Source organism: Stegostoma tigrinum, chromosome 28 (genome assembly GCF_030684315.1).
Source record: "Stegostoma tigrinum isolate sSteTig4 chromosome 28, sSteTig4.hap1, whole genome shotgun sequence".
Taxonomy (NCBI): domain Eukaryota; kingdom Metazoa; phylum Chordata; class Chondrichthyes; order Orectolobiformes; family Stegostomatidae; genus Stegostoma; species Stegostoma tigrinum.
In genome coordinates, this window is record NC_081381.1 from 34,110,293 (window position 1) to 34,134,171 (window position 23,879).

The following is a 23,879-nucleotide window of genomic DNA, read 5'->3' on the forward strand; positions in this document are numbered from 1 at the left end:
TCTCTACAATCCAGTAGTTTTATGGACACCATGACAGATTCCAACTCTATTAACTGAATTTAAATAACTCAGATGGAGTGGTGAGATTTGAAGTCATGGCTTGGGATCATGAGTCCAAACCTCATGATTAATGGTCCAGTAATGTAAACCCTCTGCTGCTGTAGCCTAAAAGGCACTGCTATAATCATGAGCAACAAGAAATATTACCCCTTTGGAAGTGTAAATAACTTGCTTTGGAAATAGCAAGAGGAACATTTGCTCAATTAGAAATGTTAATTGGAAGTGAATTGAGAAACATAATGGAAGTTTTTTTTATCATTTTATTCAGCGTTTTATTTTCCAACTGCCTCTGCTGAATGTTTTGACTCTTCCATTAAAGTACAATTCCAAAGATGGTAGATTCTGTCCTGACCTGATGTCCACACACAACAAGGGTCACTGCAGAGGAACTTCCTTCGTATATAAATGGGAAGGTATTTCCAATGAATGTGCCTGGACTGGAGATAACTGCTCTACCTTGTGACAACGTGTGGCTTTGAGAAGTTATTTTGTCCTCTTTCCTTGGAGAGTTGTCATGGCAGAAGCACTGAGCAGGCTACCAGAACAAGCGGAGTTGTGGGCCCTTGGGTTTTGCTTTTAAATTGGAGCAATAGAAGCAGCCTGAACAGGTGTGGTCAAACTTTCACAGAACCAGGATATTTAGTTAAGCTTTCAGCAGTTGCTGTTGGGATCTCAGAGTCATAGAGTAATAGAGTAATACAGCATGGAAACAGGCCCTTCAGCCCAAACTGGTCCATGCTGACCATGGTGCTCACTCAGATAGTTCCAGTTGCCCTGATTTGATCCATATCCCTCTAAACCCTTCCCATCCAAATGTTTTTTAAAATATTGCTTTTATACCTGCCTTAACCACTTTCTGTGGCATCCCATTCCATTTATGCACCACTCTCTGCGTGAAGAAGCCCCTCAGGTTCTTCTTAAATCTTTCCCTTCTAGTTTTCAATTCCCCATCTCTGATAAAAAGATGAATGCATATAGTCTATCTATGCCCCTCAGGATTTTATACACCTCAATAAGGTCACTCTTCATTCTCCCACATTCTAAGGAATAAATCCTGTCCAAACACCCCTACAACTCGGGCCAACAAATCCTGGCAACATCCTTGTAAATCTTCTTTGCACACTTTCCAGTTTTAACTATGTCTTTCCCATAAAAGGGTGACCAAAACTGTATAGAATATTCCAAGTGCAACCTCACCAACAACTGTTACAGCTGTAACATAACATCCCAAATCCTATGCTCAATGCCTCGACCAATGAAGTTCAGCATGCTAAATGCCTTCTTCACCACCCTGTCCACCCGTGATGCCACTTTCAATAAACCATATACTTGTACTCCTAGGACCCTCTGCTCCACAACATTCATCAGGACCTTAACATTTGCAATTTTAAAAATCCACCCCCTTAGCAATTAAGGCCAAAATTTCACTAGCCTTCTTAATTACTTGCTGCACTTGCAAGCTAACTTATTAAACTAACTAATTTACCTGGCCCCTGGCTCTACCCATTCAGTACCTGTTCTGACTACTACAGCCACCACCTGCTGATCCATGTTGTAGGTCTTTGACTGAAGGACCTCAGTTCCACAGAAGAGTGTGTGCCGTTTGTGTTCTTCAGGTGAATAGTACATGTCCTCATCGGGTAATAGAGTCTTCATCACTGGTATGCTCTCACCTGCCAAAATATCAGAGCAGCATTGAATCCTTTGCTGAAAGTATGTTTCTTATTGTTACTCAGTGAAAGAAGTCTTCTACATCCTACCAATGTATTCATAAACAGTGATTTAATAGCACAGAACTCGAGTATTACTGAAGAAAGGGCACTTTTTTGGTCAAAGCTTTATATCGTGCGCATATCAGGACAATCAGCAAGAATAGGAAGCCAAAGTAAAACAACATTTATATTGGTATGACAGGACAGTGCAGATTGGTTAGCAATGTAGACTCTAGGTGGTGTTGCCATGTAGAACACAGCTGTAATGACAATTAACAGTTAACTGCTGCTTTGTTTACATTTTAAACCAGGAAAATTAATGCTGGTTGGTCAGGGCATTGCACAAAATTGAACCAGTGAACGTGTTACCTATTTTGCTGAATTGAAACAGGCACAATGTACATGTCTTTTCCTGTCTGTAAACATTGAACACTGTCCTGTCTACTAATACACGTAGCTTCCAGTTCATGCAAGTGCACCACACTGCAACTCTGAATGACAATATAAATTGGTTGTTAGGGTAATCCTTTGCATAATCAATTATTTAGAAAAGGCTGTCCATTTTCAGAATCACATTTAACAATGGACAGTGTGGCAAATGTAGCTTAGATGGGCATGGTCAGTACCTTATCTGTTGCAAACAACTGAAGGAAAATGCTGCTTCACTCACTGCGTCAGTCTTTGGGACATACTACATACATTCTTGGCATCAAACCAGTACTAAAATTCATGTACCACATTACTCATTTGTGTGACATACACTAACAGGCTAGTGCTGTTCTACAAAATACTGCTCAGGTTGCTAATGCATATTAGCACCATGAAATATCTAGCTTCACCTGTTGCTCAAACCTTTGAGATGGTTTACTTTTCCAGAGTAATGAGAGGTAGACTGTGTACTTTTCAGAATATAAAGCGACAATTTTAGGCCATTCATGAGTTTATACAATAAACATAGAAATAATATACTCACAATAGATATTATAGTGTAGGATGGCTTTGATGGGCCCTATTTCAGCAGTAAGCTTGCATGGTGAACACACACCTTGGGTCTTATTTACTCATTCACAAACTTCACCTCTACTTGAAAATATATTTGTGTTGACTTTAAATGGTATAGAATTGAGTTTTGAAGCTCTTTAAAAGGCATCTTTCAAGCTCACACATGAAAAAAATCACCTAGATAAGACTCTGTAAAGGTGGCTGGCTTCAGTGGAACCGTACAATAGTTAGCTAACACCTTCAGGAAAACAAAGAGGTTAAAAAAACTACAGCAGTTTGTTTCTCACCTGTAAGCATGCTCTCATTAACCATGCACTCTCCAGTTAGGAGGACTACATCACATGGGACTTGAATCCCATCTTCAGGAATCACAATGCAGTCACCGGGTACTAAATCCTGAGAATTCACCATTTCCTCTTCTATAAAACAGACCAGTGTGTCAATAATCAATGCACTACAGATAACAAGCTAGTGAGGAATTATGGAATCGCTCAAGGTCAAGGTTACAGGCTAGATTAAGGAAAACCACAGAATTCGCTATAACCTAAAATATAATGGTGAGCTTGCGAGAATAAGTAGTTTTACAAAAGATGAAAATAAACTAAATAGGATAGAAAGGAGTGCGCAAAATCTCATGTAAACGTTTTACTGTCTAATGCCGTTTTGTGCAATTTGAGTTGACACCTGTTGCAACAGCACAGGACAGAATTCCTGTTCCAACATTCCCAGCCACCAGCTGAAATTGTATGGTTAAGGGGACTGAACTGGAGACCTCGATCTTGAGAATTTAAGTATTTGAATGGGTAGTCCATTCCTAATAACCAGGATCAAAAATACTCTCATTGTTTTAAGCACCATCTCCAACTTGCTGATCACTGTGAAATGTCCCTGATGCAGGGAATCCAGCATAATACTATTCAGTTTAAATAGAAACAGCATCACTCACCTCCAGTTTCCCGGTGGATCCGCACATTGACTGTAAGTTTCACCATGTCCCGTAGTGTTACACTTTGCTGCACACAGTTAGTTTTGCCCTGTCTTGGTTACAGTCAAAAGCTGGGCATTCGCTGCCTACTATGGAAGTTGCATTTGAAACAATCTATGTTGGAGGAATTTGCCTTTTGCCAAGGGTATATTAATGGGATGTTACCATGTTGGAGCAGTAAATTAGTAATAGCTACTGTATATTATTCTGTTAAGTTTTCCAAAAAAGTTATTTTAATTCCTTCTTTCTTTTGTTATATTTTAACTATAGCCAACGAATTGCTTTAAATCAGTAGTTTGACCTATCAAATTGCATCAGCTTACATTTAACTTTAAAATAAGAAAATGGGTCTAGATTATCTTCTGAATATTTTGAGGGGTTTTGGTTGAGTCCATAACAAACTCCAGCTGATATTTTCCCTTGATTTAGAGGTGCTAAGGCCAGAGCATCCTTGCGAGGAAGAAAATCAGCTCATAGCGTAGATCAAATAAGTGGAAATGCCTGATCTGTATGTCTCACAGACGGACTTCAGTAAGTGACCATTCATTTTGTTATTTCAACCATTTTCTGACAAAGAATGACAACTAAAACAAGGTGCATTTTGGTAACAATATCTTTAATTGTTAAAAACAAAAAAATTATAAAAACACTGTTTTGTTGAATGCAGCTCACGTTATGGCAATTGTTTACAGTATGAAATAATATTTTATTCAAAACCTTGTCAATGTCGGTGTCCCTAACATATTCTGAAGCAAGGTTATGACCATACATGGAGTCCTGCAACAGAGTCAGCCATTTATGGATTCTGGTTAATGAATGAGAACATACATAAAGAAAACAAGTGAAAATCTGCCATCCTGCTCATTAACAGAAGGGACTAAAATCTGCACATAAATGTGGAAACAATTTGTTTTTCCCAAAAGACATTGCCCATAAAATGAACCTGGAGAAAATCCCCAGTGTCTCCAGCCACTGACAGCTTTAACTCAAGGCAGATAAAGTGCTCAAAGGCAAAGTTATTTGGCCCATTCTCTGCTCTGTGTGTTCTACACCAGTCAGAGTATTCAGCAACATGGTCACAGGGAATCTCCAGTCAACTGGCTAAAGCCATTGGAATTAAATACTATTCAATGAGTTCTGTGAATCACAATCTGCTGTAATTTAGGAAGTGTTCTTTTCTTCTTCACTCATCACCCATTTAGTAAGAATATCAAACATTCTTAGGAGGCACAGCATAAACCAGATGCTGTTCAGAGCTCCACAAACTTGTCCAATAATTCATCCCTGTGACCCAATCTCAGAAGAGCATCATAAAGCTCAGATGAAGAAAATCCCTCAGCTGATCTGATCCCTTTCCTGTCATAAAACAGATCTTACCCTAATCTCAGCAGAGCATCAATCTATTCTTGAAGTGTCCACTTTCATCAGAGTAAAAAGAACAGAAGAAATGGAGAATATCTGAAGGAGAATTTAAGTACTTTGGTGAGCAACTCTCAGTGGTTCCATATAAAGTACATATTATTGGGCCTAAAATGAAAAATCCCTCCCTCCTCCTATAAAACTACACCCTCCCCCACCATTCCAATTCAAGATTTTAGCAGAAGGCAGATTTCACCCAGGTCTCAGAGTCAGACAGTCGCTGACTCCAAAAAAAGTTGACTTAGTTTGACTCAAATTTTATTTGAGTGACTCCAGTTATCCTGATATAAATGACTTCATTCTCACTTCAGAATCACCAGTTAGTCATCCATGCCCATCTATGCGGCTCAGGGCCTGTGAATATTAAGAAAGGAATGTGTCATAATAAAGAAATACAGTACAACTCCAAACGTTGCACACAGGAGAATTGCTACCATAATGTTTGATTGTATTAGTCCCACAGCACATGTGAAAAATTATGGAAAGTTGGAAGAAACACCATACCTTATATACTTACAGTTCAACTGGAAAGGTTTCTCAAAGGCACACGACAATATATTCTAGACTTTTCTAATGAATTTTCTCTTTTTTTTTCCTTCTGTTTTCCCTCTGTTTAACTCTGTTCTGATGGTGGTCATGTTGAGATAATGTTTTGCAAGTGACAGTAGCCTCTAGCACCAGCTCATTTGCCACTGAAGTGCATGCCTCTATTATCCAACTCATTTTTGCTTTTCTGTGACATTCCACCCTCTTTAACCTTGAGATATTCCAAGATGCTGCTGCCTTAACTCTGTGTCCTAACTTGACCAAATCCCATTCACTACCATCTATGCGCACACTGACGCACATTAGCTCCCAGTTAAACAAAGTATTATTTACCAATCTGCCCTTAGCCTCAATGCTCACTTCCTCTGTACATTTCCTGTAGTCCTACCATATCTGCAGTCCTCCCTGGAAGCAGAATTTGGTCAATTTGCAGTGCCTTTAATTGTGCTCTATCAAGAACAAATCTTTCATTTCAGTCTCAATATAAAACAGTCTTGTCTGTCTTGTCAGATACAAGACCACCAACTGTCCGTTCCTGCAGCCACATATTCTCCAGAAACTTCTCCCTTGCAGGAATGGTGCTACATTCACTTCAGTCCTCCTACTTCTGGCCTTTTAACCATCCCTGATTTTAATTACTCCATCATCAGAAGCTTTCATCCTAACTCATCTACACTGGTGTTCATGCTCCGACCAAACCTTTCCCATCTCTCCTTACCTAGATCTACCATTCTCTCTTACATAATAACTTCCCCTTAAATGCATCTATACTTTACATTTCAACTCCTCCCTGTGGTCATTACTCTATTTTCTTATGTAAACAAACAATTTATTCTGAATTACCTGATGGATTTCTTGAAACTATATTATATCAATGGCCTCCGGCTATGCATTTACTCACAAGAGGAAAAATGATCCCTTATCCACGCGATCAAAATCTTACAACAATTCAAAGACTTTTATTAGGCCCCCCCTTAATTGATTTTCAAGAGAAAAGAGACTGACTGTCAATTCTTTCCTGAAAAGTATACTCAAACATTCCTGATATAATCTTTGTAAGTCATCCATTTATCCCCTCCTTTACCTCTACATCTTGTTTTATAATTTGGCAACTAGAACTCCAAGCAGAACTCTTTAGTGTGGTTCCAAGAAAGGCTTTATACAGCTTTAACATAAGGTCTCTATGTTTCAATTCTGTCCTCATAGTAATGAAGTCTCATGCCTTTGTTGTTTATTTTCTCATGGCCTTGGTAACCTGTAGTCCAGCTTGTAGTGATTGGTGTATTTGTAGTCCTGGATTTCTTTGTTCTTCTGCTCCACCTAGCACTTCCCCTATTCTTCCTTTCAAAATACACAACTTCACATTTATTTGCGTTTAACTTCGTCTGCCAGTTATTTAACTATTCTGAAATTAATGTCCTTTTGTGATTTTTGCTGTGCTCGGCAATATTGACTACCCACCTCCTTCCCCCAATTTGAGTTGTCTCTTTATTTACCCATGGGACATGTGCATTGCTGGCTAGAGAATACTTCTTATCCATCCCTTGTCGCCCTTGAGAAGGTGGTGAGCTGCCTTCTCAAAATGCAGCAGTCCATGTGATCAAGGAGATCCACAAAGCCATTAGGAAGGGGGGGGGGTGGTTCCAGGCTTTTGACCCAGGAGACTGAAGGAGCGATGATATATTTCCAAGTCAGAATGGTGAATAGCTTGGAAGGGTACTTGCAACTGGTGGTGCTCCCATATATCTGCTTTCCTTATCCTTTTATAGATGGTAGTGATTTTGGGTTGGGGGTGCTGTTTGAGGAGCCTTGGTGAATTTCTGCAGTGCATCTTGTAGATAGTACACACTGCTGCTACTGAGCATTGGTGGTGGGGAGAGCAGTTGTTTGTGGATATAGAGCCAATCAAGCGGGCTGCTTTGTCCTGGATGGTGTCAATTTTCTTGAGAGCTGTTGGATCTGAATTCATCAAGCAAGTGAGGAGTATAACTCACCACTCCTGATTTCTGCCTTGTAGATGGTAGAGAGGCTTTGGGGAGGTAGGCAGTGAGTTATTTGTCGCAGTATTCCTAGCCTCTGATCTGGTCTTGGAGACATTGTGTTTATATGTCAGTCCTGTTCAGTTTCTAATTCCGCATGCTGATAATGGGGGAGTCAGTGATAGTAATGCCATTGAAATTCAAGGGGCAATGGTTAGATTGTGTCTTACTGGAGATTATCGTTACCTGGCATTTGCATGGTGCAAATGTTCTTTGCTATTTGTCAGCCCAAGCCTGAATATCGTCCAGGCCTTGTCACATTTGGACAGGAATTGCTTCAGTAACTGGGGAGTTGCAAATGGTGCTGAACATGGTGCAATCTTTGGTGAACATCCCCACTTCTGACCTTATGGTGGAGGGAAGGTCATTGATGAAGCAGCTGAGGATGTTTGGGCCTAGGACACCACCCTGAGGGCCTCTTGCAGAGATGTCCTGAGATGACTCACCTCCAAGAGCCACAACTATTTTCCTATGTACTAGATATGACTCCAACCAGTGGAGAGTTTTCCCCCAATACCCACTGATTCCAGTTTCACTAGGACTCCTGTTGCCACACTCGGTTGAATGCAGTGAGCAGGTTTTGCCAATACTGTCTATTAGCACTATTGATGACGCACTTTCCATCAAATTTTATTTCTCAATGTTCTGTTAGGTTTGAATGTTTTTACCCATTGGAGTTACTGTGGTGATCTTGTCATTTGGCTCTGTACATATTTCTGCATCATATATCAGCATCAAACAACGATAATTTCACTTTATCAACCAGTTGGGTACTTACGAATATCCACCAGACATTTTCTTAATGATGACAACAATAATTGTTAGGACAATGATCACAGCTACAATGGCACCAACTATTATCCCAATTAGGGTGAGCATTTCCAGGAAGTCCTTGGCTGTAAAAGAGAACAAAGGAGCCAATATTATCAGATAAATTAAATTGTGACTCATGCTCTTGAAATGTTGTGTCAAATGAAATTATTCGGGACTGAACCACTTCAAGTGTTTTCTCTTGTCGCTTGATCTGCATCTTGCTGTTTGGCCATGGAAACAATTGTCACTTCCCCTGGATTTGGTGAGCAATGTAGCACAAAGAGCAAATAATTGAACATTGTTTTCTCTGGAAGAAGCTTACTCCCTTTTCACCACATTAGCAAGCCCATGCTGAGTGACAAGACCCATCAGGACTTCTCATCTTGCGACCAATTATGTGATCAATTAATGGCCACTTCAAGTCCTCAGCTTGCCACTAGCCCAATGTCCTGCCTTGCTGGCAGGCAAGGTAAATTGCTGATCTCACAACAGGCAACTTGGCTGCTGGGTACTGGGGGCTTGGTGGATCTCCAGCACTTTCTGATGTCAATCCTTAGTCCACGCTCCTTTGTGACGGTTAGACATTTTCTGTCTACCTTCCCAAGGTATTTTGAAGAATAATATTTAATCATTTTATTGACTATTCTTCTAATTTTCTGCTGCAATGAATAAAACCGTTCTTGAACATTTGTTTATAATTTTAACCTTGTATTTATAGTAGCACTGCTTGGGGGTTGGGGTGGTGTGGAGATTGCAAAGCTGCAACAGTACTAGATTTTTATATTCTGTACAACCTTTAACACAAACTGGTATCCCACTAACAAAAACAGAAGCTTTTGGAACAGCTCAGCAGATCTGGCAGCATCTGTGAAGAAAGATCGAGTTAACATTTCAGATCTGGTGTCCCTTCCTCAGAACTTTTGCCCCTGATTGACAGTATGCAGTTCATTCAGTTTTTATTTAGTGTTCCGTTAACTTATTTATTGGGTATTGTATTAAGGAGGTTAGTACAGAAAAGTACCTTCAGCATCACCAATGTCAGGTGTAGCATCCTCAGTTGAATTTGACTCGGCTGAAGATGTGAAACTCGACTCATTGCTGTCTTCATCAGTGTCAGTAACTTCACTTTCTGGTCCTGATGTTGCAAACATCACTGAATCATTTTTGTCTTCAGCACCTGCAAATGTTACCAGCTCAACTTCATCTGAAATGTTATCTGTACATGAAAAAATAAATGTCTGTCATTCCTAAGTCTGTTCCTTTCTCAATATTTATCCAGTCATCAAATACCTGACTCATATCCTTTCTTTCCACAGCCTGTATGCAATCTAACACAAGTGCAAAATCCTCTGGGTGCTGGAATTCTAAAAAAAAAGAAAATTTTGTAAATACACAACAGGTTTGGCTGCATTTGTAGAGAAAAATAAAGACTAAACGTTCCAGTCATCAACCTAAAACATTAACACTGATTCTCTCTTCACACATTGCATTCAGTTGATTTCCTGAAGAAGCGCTGTCTCAAAGTCCAAAGCAAATAACTTGATATATTTGCATCATCATTATCTTTAAACTTTTATTGAACCTGATAGATCACTCCTGAGTATTCTATTTGTCAATGAAGACTGATCCGATTCTAATTTTTTTTGCATCATTTTGGGATTTTCTTTGTGAAATTTAGTAACATAAAACACATGTGTGAAGTGAAGTGGATGGGTTGATGTGCTGCTGAAAGTGGAAAGTCCAAAGTTGGGTACAGTACAAAGATTCCAATATGTCATCTTCCTTCACTGACCTAGAAAATGTCACAGTAAGTTACTTCCACAAATATTGAAAAGCCATTGAGCTATCCCCCTGCCCCTGGTAGTTGAACAGATTTGGTAACAACAACTGATTTGGAAGCTTTCAGTGAGTCATCAATAATTATTTCCAGGTTTCATTCTGACTCTCTGTTTGCTAAGAGATGTCCTTTCAAATTACCACATGTTGGCAATTTCATGTTCATGGTACACCCAGAATTGAAGTCAAATTCTGTTAGCTGTTTCTGCCGACTGCAAATAATTGGCCCAAATAACAAAGGGGTCACTACAGATGTCATGGTCTTAAGAAGTATTTCTTGCTACATTTTATTTAGCTGTCAGCAGTGGTTTAGTCTGTTGCACTCTTGTCTCCATGTTGTTAGTTTGAATTTTGCATGCAAAATCCAGGTTGACACTTGAGTACAGAACTGAGGATGTGTTGAAGCTGCTGTGTATTGAAGTTACACCGAGACTGTATCTATTCTCTCAGGTAAATGTAAATGGTCCCTTGGTATTATTCAAAGGAGAGCAGAGGAGATCTATAGTGTCAACAACAACAAACACAGAAGTTGCTTGAAACGATCAGTAGTCCTGGCAGCATTTGAGAACAAAAAATCAGAGTTAACATTTAGTGGCCCTTCCTCAGAAGAGTTCTATAATATCTTGGCCAATGTTTATTCTCAACTTGACTAAAAAAGAAGTTATTTTGTTGCTACTAATGGGCGTTGCCATGTGCAAATTGCCCTCCACAATACAGCAGTGGCTAAACTTATTTCTACACTACAAAACTACAAAACCCTCAGTGATACCATAAGATTGTAAAATGTACAATTGAAATGTCAGATTTTTTTCATGGACACAGACATTTGAACTCTCAGAAATTGGCTGTTCCACTTGCTTGGATCCCTGTGAAGGGAAACACTGTTCTTTGCTACATAATGTTCAGGGATATTTTTGAAGGAATTTGGGGCTACATTTTCATAGACAATAAATCTGAAGTCAGTAGAAGCACTGGGCTAGCTAATAGAGGTTGTGACAAAGGAAAGCCATCTAAGATACAGAGGTATAGTATCTTAAAAGCAAAATACTGTTGATGTTGGGAATCTGAAATAAAAACTGAACGTGTCAGAGAAACTCAGCAGATCTGGCAGCATTTGTGGAGACAGAAACCAAGTTAAGGTTTCAAGTCCAATGCTACTTCTTTGGAACAATCAGCTTCCACTTTTGGTATCCTTTTAGCAATGTTTAACTTTCAATTTTTATTTCAGATCTCCAACATGCACAGTATTTTGCTGTTATTACCCTGTCATGATCTGATTCAATCATGGAACAGGTCACTGAATCGAACAACTCGCTCCAGTTTTTGACATTTCAAGGAGATTAATAAAAAATGTAATTGTTGTAATATATTGTTTGTGTTCAATACCATTCATTTAGTAAATCTGTCTAGAGTGTTAATAACCTTGAAGTCTGACCAAACATTATTGTTCAGCCCACTGAAGACAAGAGATCACAGGATGATGTGTGATAGATTCTGGGAAGCCAAGGGCAGTGACATAGTATTTCTGTTTCACCCTTGGGTTTCACTGCATTACTCAGATAATGGACTGGGGAAGCCATACATGGCTTGTAAAAGAAATAAAATCTCTCTACTGAAGAAGTAATGAACCCATAGAGATACATAACATATAACATAACATAACAAACATAAAACAGAACAATCTTGAACCATATTACAACCAATTCTGTGCTTTTTGTCGGAAACAAAAATGCCTGGAAAAGCAGTTAGCAAGGGCCCGTATATAGGGAATGATTACCTCAGCAAGTTATTGAAAAGTGTGAGTGAAATCATACTCCAGTCAGAGGCAGACACAGGGAGCAAATTGACATATAAAAAAGGATGCAAGGTAAGATCAGTACTTTATGAAAATGCAAAACATCACTTGAATTGTCAACACAGTGTATTTTAGTGGAGCTTTTCTGCTTTGATATTCTGTCACTAATATATATTGGAGGATGACTCTTGCAGCTTGTTAGTCCATCCTTGTAAATGAGTGATTGCTACACTTTTCCAGTTGCACACTGATACAACTCTCTTCTATCAGAGGCTGAGAAGTTGGCATTCTGATGGCGGGCAAATATTACTTGTTTGACAGAGAAGGCCATTCCTTCTCACTGCCAAAGTGGTTGATTCACTCCACACATTCCAGGATGCAGCTTTGCATTCACTGGGCTAAGCAGAGCTTCGCATTCACTGGGCTAAGCAGAGCTTTGCATTCACTGGGCTAAGCAAAGCTTTGCATTCACTGGGCTAGGCAGAGTTTGAGACGCCAAAATGAAATTGAGGTTATGACTTCACAAAGCACTGTATTCACAAGCCTGTCTGTGATATAAACAGAGTGATTTGCTCTGCTCCAGGCACCTGAGGTAACTGCTTTGGAATAATCTCTTGACTAAGTTCTTCGATATAAGTAGGCTATAAATCAGTAGAACACAAACCGGTCAGTGTCAGAGGTAAATACTGTTGGATCAGTGAAGAAAGGAGAGACAAACCAGAGGTGCAGACATAGAGTTCTAATCTGATTACAAATCTAGGAACAGAGTGTACTTTTCTGTGAGGAAGAATCAGTATACAAAGTGAAGAGAAAGCAACAGCCTGGAAGTTTAGTGTGAGATCTGAATCCAGGCTGGAATTAGATGTACTTGACAAAGTTTGACCCTTTGTTCTAGATTCTGGCCTTTAGATGTGTACTTTCTGATCTCTGAATTTCATTCATCCTGAGGCTGTCGTTGCTTAAGTAATACATTTAAAATTAGAAACAGCAACGGAAATTACTGGACAACTCTGTAGGTCTGACAGCACCTGTCGAGAAAAATCAAGAGTTAGTGTTTTGGGCTCAGAAAGCCTTCCTCAGAATCTCCAGTGACACTCTGAGGAAGATCACTGGACCTGAAACGTTAACTCTGATTTCTCTCTACAGATGCTGCCAGATCTGCTGAGCTTTTCCAGCAACTTCTGTTGTTGTTTCTGATTTCCAGCGTCCACAGTTCTTACATTATTTTTATTACATTTAAAATTAACCTTGTTTCGGCACTGCAACAAAACATCCTTTCAAGAGTTGAGAAGTTTCAAGCTTTATCTGGACATAAAGAGATGGAGGAGGTTTGTAAGCCAATTCCATGACTTGAAGCAGAATTGAGTGGGAGATAAATCAATAATCTCTCCCAAAGAATTGGGGATGGCAAATCCTTCTTAATAAGACCCTCCCTTGCCAATTCCCCATTCAACACTCCATGCCATAGGTGAGCAAAAAGGAATGACCAATTCTGGATTTGAATCTACTCATGCATATCAGATGCACTATTTGACCAACGTCAACACTTTGAAATGCTCTACATCTTTCAATGCAGTTGGGATTTATCATGGACCCTATACCAAAGTGACTGGCCTTTACTAAATCTGGCTGCCAGCTCCTCAGTGTTACTCCTAATGAGATGCAATAACATCAAATTGTCTTGTTGATCCTCAGTTTACAAAGTCAAGCTAAACGCCATCCACTAGTGAGAGGGCTAAGCGTTAGTGACAATTGAGTGTTGAAACTTGTGTCTCATACTTTAACCTCAGAAAACATGTCAGTGCCAGAAGAAATGCCAAGCATAGCACTGTGAGTCTGAAAAATTATTGTGAATGTGATCTTCTTTTGGTAGTTGTATCAATCGTACAAACCAGAGATTCTTGGATTTGTCCCATAATCTCTTAATTGATTAGTCAATCAAGGGAAGTTGACAGTGGACACAATAACTGGCTTCACCACTTCTGGGATGGGGAAAAGTAACAATATCCTTTGAAAGCTATCAACCTTCTGAAAGTGCAAATGTGGAGATTTTGCTTGAGTGCAGGGATTTGGCTTGGCTGAGACACCTCCTGTGGTCAATAACCAGCTAGTGTCCATTGACAAGGTTTACAATAGTGGTACTTTGGTGAGTTGGCAGCCATTTGTCCTGCATTAATAGATATCTAACCCAACAAGGAGCCAGAACTAATCAAGAGAGAGTAAGAGGAAACTTAGCAAAGACATTTGGTGACGGTCAAAATTGACTGGATATTTACCCTTGGAAAGAATCAGATACAAGCTCTTATCTCTTCTTTCCTGCTATTGAAACACATACAAATATACAAGGAGTAATAATCAGAAGTAAAAATTGCATTTGGTGTCTGATTGCCTTTAACCCAGGCCCAACATATTACCCCTGGTGGCTGAGACCAGCTTCATGGCATGGAATGAAAATCGAAACTTGGGACTTTGCCGGTTTGTGCAGCTCTTTGCACACCCGAGAATTCATTGGTCAATCCAGCAAGGAAGGCACTTAACGCACTCATTCTGGTGGAGAACCTGGAATCTATATGCACTTCTGTGTTTAGATTAGCAGGTTTCTGGATGTATGTATTAATACCTGCATGTTCTCTCTGCGCATTTACGCTTACATGATACATTTCTAGATAAAATAAAAGTGAGTGTGCATTTTTCTGAGAGTGCACGCATTTTTGCGTGTGTGTATAAGTGTGCGTTTTTATTTGTGTCTGCGCATGAGTATGTCTGTATGAACGAGTGTATGTGTGTGCGTGTGAGTGAGTGTGTGTATGTGAGACAGTGTGCGCGTGTGTGTGTATAAAAATAGCCACCTGAGAGCAAACAGAGAGTAGGATTTTTTGCCAAAGTGGTTGTGAGGCGATAAATATATAAATATGGAAAATATTCTCCCACTTTGCAGCAATGAAATGAATCATAATTATCTAATTTGGGATTTGTTCCAGTTACTCACATATTTATTTTACTGATGTCTCATCAGGGATGTGGGAAAGTGTTGAGTACATTTTTTCCCTCAACATCCTTCCCACTAGTCAGTGTGCTTGAATCTCACTTGTCCCTCTCGCTGATCGAATACTTACAGCAATGAGGACGGTGAGTGACAGTGATAAAGATGGTGAGGGGGGTTGGCAGTGATGAAGATGTTGAAGGGGAAATGGTAGTGATGAAGATGGTGAGGGGGGAATGACTGACGAAGATGGTGAGGGGGAAATTGCAGTGATGAAGATGGTGAGGAGGGAGTGGCACTGATAAAGATGGTGAGGGGGGAATGGCAGTGATGAAGATGGTGAGGGAGGAATGGCAGTGATGAAGGTATTGAGGGGGGAGTGGCAGTGATGAAGATGGTGAGGGGGGAATGGCAGTGATGAATGTGGTGAGGGAGGAATGGCAGTGATGAAGATATTGAGGCGGGAGTGGCAGTGATGAAGATGGTGAGGGGAAATGGCAGTGATGAAGATGGTGAGGGGGGAATGGCAGTGATGAAGATATTGAGGGGGAAATGGCAGTGATGAAGATGGTGAGGGGGGAGTGGCAGTGATGAAGATGGTGAGGGGGGAATGGCAGTGATGAAGATGGTGAGGGGGGAATGGCAGTGATGAAGATGGTGAGGGGGGAATGGCAGTGATGAAGATATTGAGGGGGAAATGGCAGTGATGAAGATGGTGAGGGGGGAATGGCAGTGATGAAGATGGTGAGGGGGGAATGGCAGTGATGAAGATATTAGGGGGGAAATGGCAGTGATGAAGATGGTGAGGGGGGAGTGGCAGTGATGAAGATGGTGAGGGGGGAGTGGCAGTGATGAAGATGGTGAGGGGGGAGTGGTAGTGATGAATATGGTGAGGGGGAATGGCAGTGATGAAGATGGTGAGGGGGGAGTGGCAGTGATGAAGATGGTGAGGGGGGAGTGGTAGTGATGAATATGGTGAGGGGGAATGGCAGTGATGAAGATGGTGAGGGGGGAGTGGCAGTGATGAAGATGGTGAGGGGGGAGTGGTAGTGATGAATATGGTGAGGGGGAATGGCAGTGATGAAGATGGTGAGGGGGGAGTGGCAGTGATGAATATGGTGAGGGGGAATGGCAGTGATGAAGATGGTGATGAGAAGGGGCAGATGTTTACTCTCAGCTGCTGGTTTGGACAGCAAATAGCTATGATGTTTTGTTTTTCTAAATTAAATAATGGGATGTGGTCATCATTGTCAAGGCAATTTATTATCCATCTCTCACTGTAGAGGTGAACCACTGCAGTCGAATTGGTGCAAGTACATGCAGAATGTTGTTAGTTGGCAATTCTGGATTTTGACCCAGCAACAGTAAGGGAGGTGTTGGCGATACAGTTCCAAGTGAAGATTCTGGTGCCTTGAAGGAGAACCTGCAGGCAGTATTCCCAAGTGCCTCCTGCTCTTGTGCTGATGTGTCAGATTTGGGAGACATTTTCAACAAAGCCTTACAGAGTTACTGTAGTGTACCTTGCAGATGGTGCACATTGTGAACAAAGTGTGCTAGCGGCATAAAGTGTTGATTCATTCAGATGTAAACTAGGTTTCCTTCAGAAAATGTGTATCTTATTTTCTGTGGAGGTTTTTGGCACCATTCCCAGATCTCTGACGTATAGACAGCTGCACCAGTCTTCATTTGTAAATAGTGAAGGGATTGCTCTTGAGCTTGACAGAAAACAGGTGGCCTCTTAATCCTTCCTTGGCAACCAACTGTGAATCACATTAGTAGGGAATCTGAGTCCAGGTCAAAACGTTAGAACATGCACTCCATGTTTGTGGCAAATGAAGAAATGGAAGCATTAAAATCACAACTGTGTAATAAAGTCCCTTTGGCCCAGTAACCTGACTGCCTTTCAGTGATAATTCCAACGTATCTCTTTGTATCACCGTTGATTATCATGTCTTTAGCAGCCTGTCTTCGGCTCCATTCTCTTGAATTTCTTCTCTAACTACCTCTGTTTCCCCATCTTCTCTTCTTTTAGGTTCCTCCTTAATACCCAACTCTATAAGCACACTTTTTGTCACCTCCCCCAATATGTCTTTCTTTCACTGAGCTTCCACCCTTTCTTCATACCCCTGTGAAGCACCTTGGTGCATTTTTCTGATGATAAAGGCACCACATAATTTCAAGCTGTTGTTAAGCCTTTGACCTGACTGAAATGTTCCTCAAAGCAGTAAAGGTAACATTACAATCCTACAGCCAACCTGTGGTGCATCGCTGGAACAAAGTTACTATTTAACGTGCAAAGTTAAAATCTCATTGATTTTCCTGAGGGAAAAACTTTCCAAAGTCAATGTGAAAAGAAAAGTGAAACAAGAAAACATTTGTCCGCGAAACCTGATAAAACCAGGCGACATTAAAGCCTCAGACATGATCAATCCACCGTTGAGCTACATACTCTATCCTGAACTAAACTGAAAAAAACAATGTCCAGAGAATTTACCACTGACTTCCAAAGACAACCAAGCCAAAGGATCCTGCAGTAACACTTAATTTCTTGCATTCACTGCAAACTGAAATATCTCTTCTTAAGAGATTGCCAAATTCCTTTACATTCAATGATAGCGACTTTTTATCAATCCTGTTTTTGGGTAACTTTTTCCAAACCCATCACATAGTATTTATGTACAATGTGACTTTATTCACGCATATCCCCCACCTTCTACTTTCTCTCCTGTTCCACTAAAGTACAACTACCTTCTCATTATAATCCTTAAAGTACCGTAAGGATTTTGTGAAGATCCTGAAAAAGCAATCAAAACAATTGATGAAATGGAGAGATTAAGTCACAAAGAGCAATTCCATTCTTTCCATCATGATTTTACAGAAAAAAAAGTGAAGATTGAGAGTTGGCGTGATTTTTTATTAATATTCTACAGACACCAGATATTGTGGACAATGATTTATTGTGTCAAGTTCTGGTCATCCTGCTATAGGAAGGATATTATTATCTTGGAGAGGGTTCTGAAATGATTTGCCAGAATGTTGTCAGGAATGGAGGACTTGAGTGATAAGGAGAGGCTGGGTAGTTTGGGACTTTTTTCATTGGAGGACAGCAGGTTGATGACTGACATTATTGAGGTTTATAAAATTATGAGGGCCATAAACAAAATGAATGGCAAAGGTCTTTTCCCAAAGGCTGGGGAGTTCACACCTCGAGGGCACAGTTTTGAGGTGAGAGGAGAAAGATTTAAAAGGGACCTGAACGATAGCTTTTTCACACTCCGGGTGGTTCATATGTGAAATGAACTGCCATAGGATGTGATAGATGCAGGTGCAGTTACATTCAAAGGTCATTTGGAAAGGTACATAAATAGGAAAGGTTTAGAGGGATATGGGCCAAATGCAAGCAAATAGGACTAGTCTAATTTGGGAAACTTGATCGACATGGACAAGTTGAACCAAAGGGCCTGTTTCCATGCTGTATACCTCTATGTCACTTTTGTCATAGAATTGGTCGAGGAGAGTAGAAGCACATGTGGTGTGTCATTGAAGGATGAGAATTCAAAAGTGATCTGCATTATATTTTAGTAAGCAAGTTATAAATCAACGGAACAGGCTGCTTAAGGAAATGGTGAAAGCATAAAGTGTTGATTCATTCAAAAGCAAATTAGATTTCTTTCAGCAAATGATATTTTGGGATGCAGTGCAGCAGTTTTTGAGATTTAACTTATGGTGTGTGTAATATGCTTAGTTCCCAAGTTCCTGCCACTGTCAGGTTTTCTTTCCTCATGTCTGAGTCTGTTGCAGACTAATTGATAGAGATTGATTGCAATGGCCAGTCAAAAAGTCCATTGTTCTTGTATCTTGAACTACCAGGATAGTACCGATAACCTGGACAAAAATTTTAATCTTTATCCTCCTACAATTCTCATATTTGTAAATGACCTCTTGTGACATCTCAAAAAAAATTGTCGTAGGAGTTATACACTAAGCTCAAAACTATCTAGTAAAGCAGCAGAAAGCAATCAGGGAGGACTGTGATCTATAAACTGACATCAACAATAAAATTGCTGCTTCAGCCTTGTTCTCATGGTTCGTCATGTTATCTGGACTATAGGGTAGCCTTGAAAGCGCTGCCTCCTTCCTATTGTTTTGAATGTCATGCTAACTATAGCCAATAATCTTGAGGCATCAGTCTGCTGTTAAATGCACAAATACTTTGCAGTTTATTTGTGAAGCAAATGAAATCAGTTTGGGAGGCACACACAGTATTAGGGAGCTTTTCATTATTCCAGCTTTGGAGGAGAACTTGTACATAGATGTAGGGAAATGACACAAAATACCATTCACATATTCAGCTTTTATACCATCTAACATTTTTGTTGGTGTACTACATTCTTCTCAGGAATTTTAATCAATTTGGGAGCTGATGATAGCCTTGGCAACTCAAGGAGATAGCTTCTCAAGTTCATGGTCAGGCTTCAGTCAGTAATGATGCTGAGTGGATGAAAATTACTCAACATATTCTATCGTGAGTTAACCACATATGGTGAATGCAGGTGGATGCTGTTCTGCCCAAGGTTGAGTTTGCAACCATCAATGTTAGGGGTCCAGATGGTGCTTTAGTTATGAATTGTTTTGTTTCAAGGAACTCAAAAAACCTTGAAGATCCATCAGAATTTCCAAACTCCTTTTGCAATAGAAGTTTGATGAGGTGTTACACATCTGTTTGTCGACCCTTTTGTACACACCTAACAAAAAAACAAGAGAACTTGCATTTTTACAGCTCCTTTCCAAATCTCGGGATATTCCAAAGCACAAGGAAACAGTTGATGAGGTTTAGTTACTGTCATAATGCAGGAAATGTGACAGCAATGGTCCTCCAAACAGCAATGTGATAAATGAACTGACAATCTGTGGCTAACATGCTGGCCAGAATGCTGAGGGTAACTCCCCTGCTGTTATTCAAAAAATGTAATTGAAACACTATGTCCAGCCGAGAGGCAGGCATATTAATGTCTCATTCAGAGATGATGTGGAGGTGTGGGTGCTGGACTGGCATGGACAAGTTCAGAAATCACATGACTCCAGGTTATAGTCCATCAGATCTAATCAAATAAGTAAGTTGGACTATAACCTGGTGTTGTCTCATTCAAAGATGGCACTTTTAGTGGTACAGCAATCCCTTCAGTGCTGAGCTAAAGTGTCAGCCTAGATATCATCGCCGTAACCCTCAATCCCATTTCTTCTCAGAAACACATTCTTAAACTCATTAAATCTGTCCCTTCCAATGATTTCCCACTAAATTACTTGGCATAGCAATTTGCTTCAGACAAGAACAATTTTGTCTGAGCACCTGTCTTACTGTAACCTTCCTAAAGTCACTTATGTCCATCGAACTTGAACCTTTCAAACAGGGAGCGATATTCTGGAATCTACTTTGCTAATTTTCTTGACAATCTCAGAATCACAGAATGGTCACTCTGCAGATTCACTGGGTGGCTCCTGATTACAGAGGACACCAATGGCTGAGCCAAAAGGGTGAAAAACTGATAAATGGAATTCAATTGGTTGAGGTCGCGGACCTCAAAATGGACTCATGTAGAAATTTCAACACAGAAGCAATGTGATCCACTTTAGAGCAGTCATTATAATCCAGTGTGACCTTTCTTTTCACACATGCCTTTGTCCTTCAATAATTCTGTGAAGGTTAAATATTCTCTACTATAATAACTCTGGTAACATATTTCACAGCCTCACAACTCTTTGTAAAGAAAAGATCCTTGTACTCTTACATTTCTCACAAGTAACTTGTAGCTATGTTCCCTTTGTACTAGTCCCATTAAACATCAGATTTAGTGGCACCCATTAGAGTGAGCATACCAAGGAGCGGTCGGGGGTGTCACTGCTGGGAGAACTAGGCAGGAGCACCCATGTTAGATACCCAATGTCAGGAAAATTGTACTTGGTCAGGGGATGGGAAAGGACCTGATATGGCCTCATAACTGCTAGGAGCAGATATTAGAATGGAATCCCTGCAGTGTGAAAACAGGCCCTTTGGCCCAACAAGTCCACACTGACCCTCAAAGCATCCCACCCAGACCCATCCCCCTTTGACCCAACTAATCTCCACATCCCTAAACGCTATTTAACATGGCCAATCCACCTAGCCTGCACATCTTTGGACTGTGGGATGAAACCGGAGCATCTGGAGGAAAACCACGCAGACATGGGGAGAATGTGCTAACTCCACACAGACAGTTGCCCAAGGGTAGAACTGAACCTAGGACCTTTGCGCTGTGAGACAGCAGTGCTAACCACTAGCCACCATGCTGCCCTTAATTCTTATCCCAATTCTTAAAGCTACTTGTACAGATACGTGTGACACACTTGTGGAGCAGGTGGGACTTGAACCCAAACCTCCTGACTCTGAGGCAGAGAAACTACCCCAACAGTGCCAGAAGAGCCCAAATCTCCCATTCTCCATTCCCCTTATCCTACCCTCACTCATCTACATTTAGGATCAAGTCTCAGGTCCAGGGCTGGGCACCCAGTGGCATTCTCTTCAATGAACAATTCTGATCTTCAGGGTCTTTAGTTGCCCACGCTGGCCAGTTAAGAAATGTGAGGTGGTACAGCCACTGAGGTGACACTGAGCCACAGTGTCATCTATATTATGATGGGCCTCATTTCCTAAAACCACACACAGTGTCTGGACATTGATGCACAGTATCAGATCAGCAGTCATAGGCTCCAAGGTCAAACTGCCATTCACAATGATTCCTGAATTTTCTAAAGAAGGGTCCCAACCCGAAATGTCAACTTTCCTACTTCTCTGATGCTGCTTGGCCCACTGTGTTCCTCCAGCTCCACACTGTGTTGTCTCTATCACTCAGTCACAATGATTTTTCACTTCTTTAAAATTTAATTTCTGTTCTTTCCCCCTTCTGTTCCTTTCCTGAAATGGTGGTGTAAAATGTCAGAAATGCAGAGCAAGTGGACCAGCATTCGAGAGACAGGGAGTGATGATAGAGCTTGTCTTTAGGACAATTCTGACCGCAAACATGTACAAGCTTATTGTCTCCATGATGAACTGACCTTCTCACCTTTGCTATTTTCAAATTCTGATTGTTAACATTCACGGTTTTATATTTTTGTGGCTCATTTTGTCATTGGCGGTTGATTCCAGTGATCCTCACCACAGTAACATGTAATGTGGGTTTTATAAGTGCATTTCTCCCATAACCAGAGGACAGGAGCATCCCATGCTAATTTTCTAAATATGTGTTTCCTCCATCCAGTGTGATTTCAACAGATTCCCTGCTCGTGACATTTCTCCCTTGAAGATTTGTGCAATTTCAATGCTTTCAACTCACTGTGAACTCTGACCTGTCCAGGGGAAACTTGTTCTTTTGATCTCTATCTACGTGTATCAAGGAGAGAACTAGGCAAACAGCAACATTCTGTCCCATAATCTGATTTAAAAGGAGCTGCACTTGGAGCCGAGGTAATTAGGCAAATACCTAACACATGAAACCCATTTCCGCAGACACTGTCAGAACAATTTCCTCAGCAACACCCCATGGCCTATTGCAGAAAGCCTGACCAAATGAGGAGAAGTTTTGGAAAGGACTAACAGTGCCAAGGATCCCAGAATGGCACAGAGAGAGAGAACTGAAAAGGGAATGGAATGTTTAAATTGCTTCTCAAGGTGATTGGAAAAAGAACAAGTTCAAATTTTTCTCATATGTGATCTGAATTAGATTCACGTTTACAAAGTAAATGTTGTTGCTTAGGAACTCCCTCCTCATGTTTTACTGGTGCAATGAATGACCACTTGTAACATTGGCAGCACAGGCACCTTTCTCATCTCTAAGGATGAGTTCCACATCAGACATTGGAGGTTCCACCAAATCAGTCCAATTTCTAACAAACAAAAGCAGAAATTTGCTGGAAAAGCTCAGCAGGTCTGGCAGCATCTGTGTAGAAAAATCATAGTTCATGTTTTGGGTACAGTGACCCTTCCTCAGAATGAGAATCAGTACTACTGTGCATTTCAAAAGCACTGAACTAAGATACATGATTTGACAAAGATGCAAATCCTGCAGCTAAGTGATCAGCCTTCATTTCAGCGATATATAAACATCCCTCCTTACATCGTGACTGTGTTGAGATCAAGACATGAATCATCTCCTAATCTAATCCATTTTTCCTTAAAAACTGTGAAATTCCCAGTTCCCTACATTCCTGTTCTTCTACAGTCTGCAAGCTTTTGAAGCTGGCTCGTGATGTTGCTTCACTGTTAACGTTATCCTGTGCTCTGCTCCCTTCTATGACATGGCAATTAACAATAAAGTTCTGAAACAGCAGGGAATACAAATGATGAGATTGTGGGGCTGAGAATTCATGAATAAGAAGGTATGTGTTTTAAATATACATTGACAACTGGCACAAATGTGCATGATTGATACATATGTTTATACAAAGATAGTAGGAACTGCAGATCCTGGAGAATCTGAGATAACGAGGTGTAGAGCTGGATGAACACAGCAGGCCAAGCAGCATCAAAGGAGCAGGAAAGCTGACGTTTCAGGCCTAGACAGTTGTCAAGGGTCTAGGCCCGAAACATCAGCCTTCCTGCTCCTCTGATGCTGCTTGGCCCACTGTGTTCATCCAGCTTTACACGTTGTTATCT

General features: G+C 40.6%; 2 protein-coding genes across 2 annotated transcripts in view; one reads left to right on the top strand and one right to left on the bottom strand.

Annotated features, from left to right (window-relative positions):
- The window catches only part of LOC125466681 (C-X-C chemokine receptor type 3-like), a 131,381-nt gene that overhangs the window by 41,145 nt on the left and 66,357 nt on the right, over positions 1-23,879 (top strand). The window lies entirely within an intron of this gene.
- Positions 4,391-23,879, bottom strand: part of LOC125466548 (podoplanin-like) — a 28,989-nt gene continuing 9,500 nt past the window's right edge. The window contains exons 2-4 of the mRNA XM_048561145.2: positions 9,598-9,792; positions 8,542-8,659; positions 4,391-5,532 (exon numbers count right to left, since the gene is read on the bottom strand). Coding sequence (XP_048417102.1) covers positions 5,526-5,532; positions 8,542-8,659; positions 9,598-9,792 — 320 coding nt within the window. The 3' untranslated portion in view covers positions 4,391-5,525. The remainder of the gene's footprint in view (positions 5,533-8,541; positions 8,660-9,597; positions 9,793-23,879) is intronic.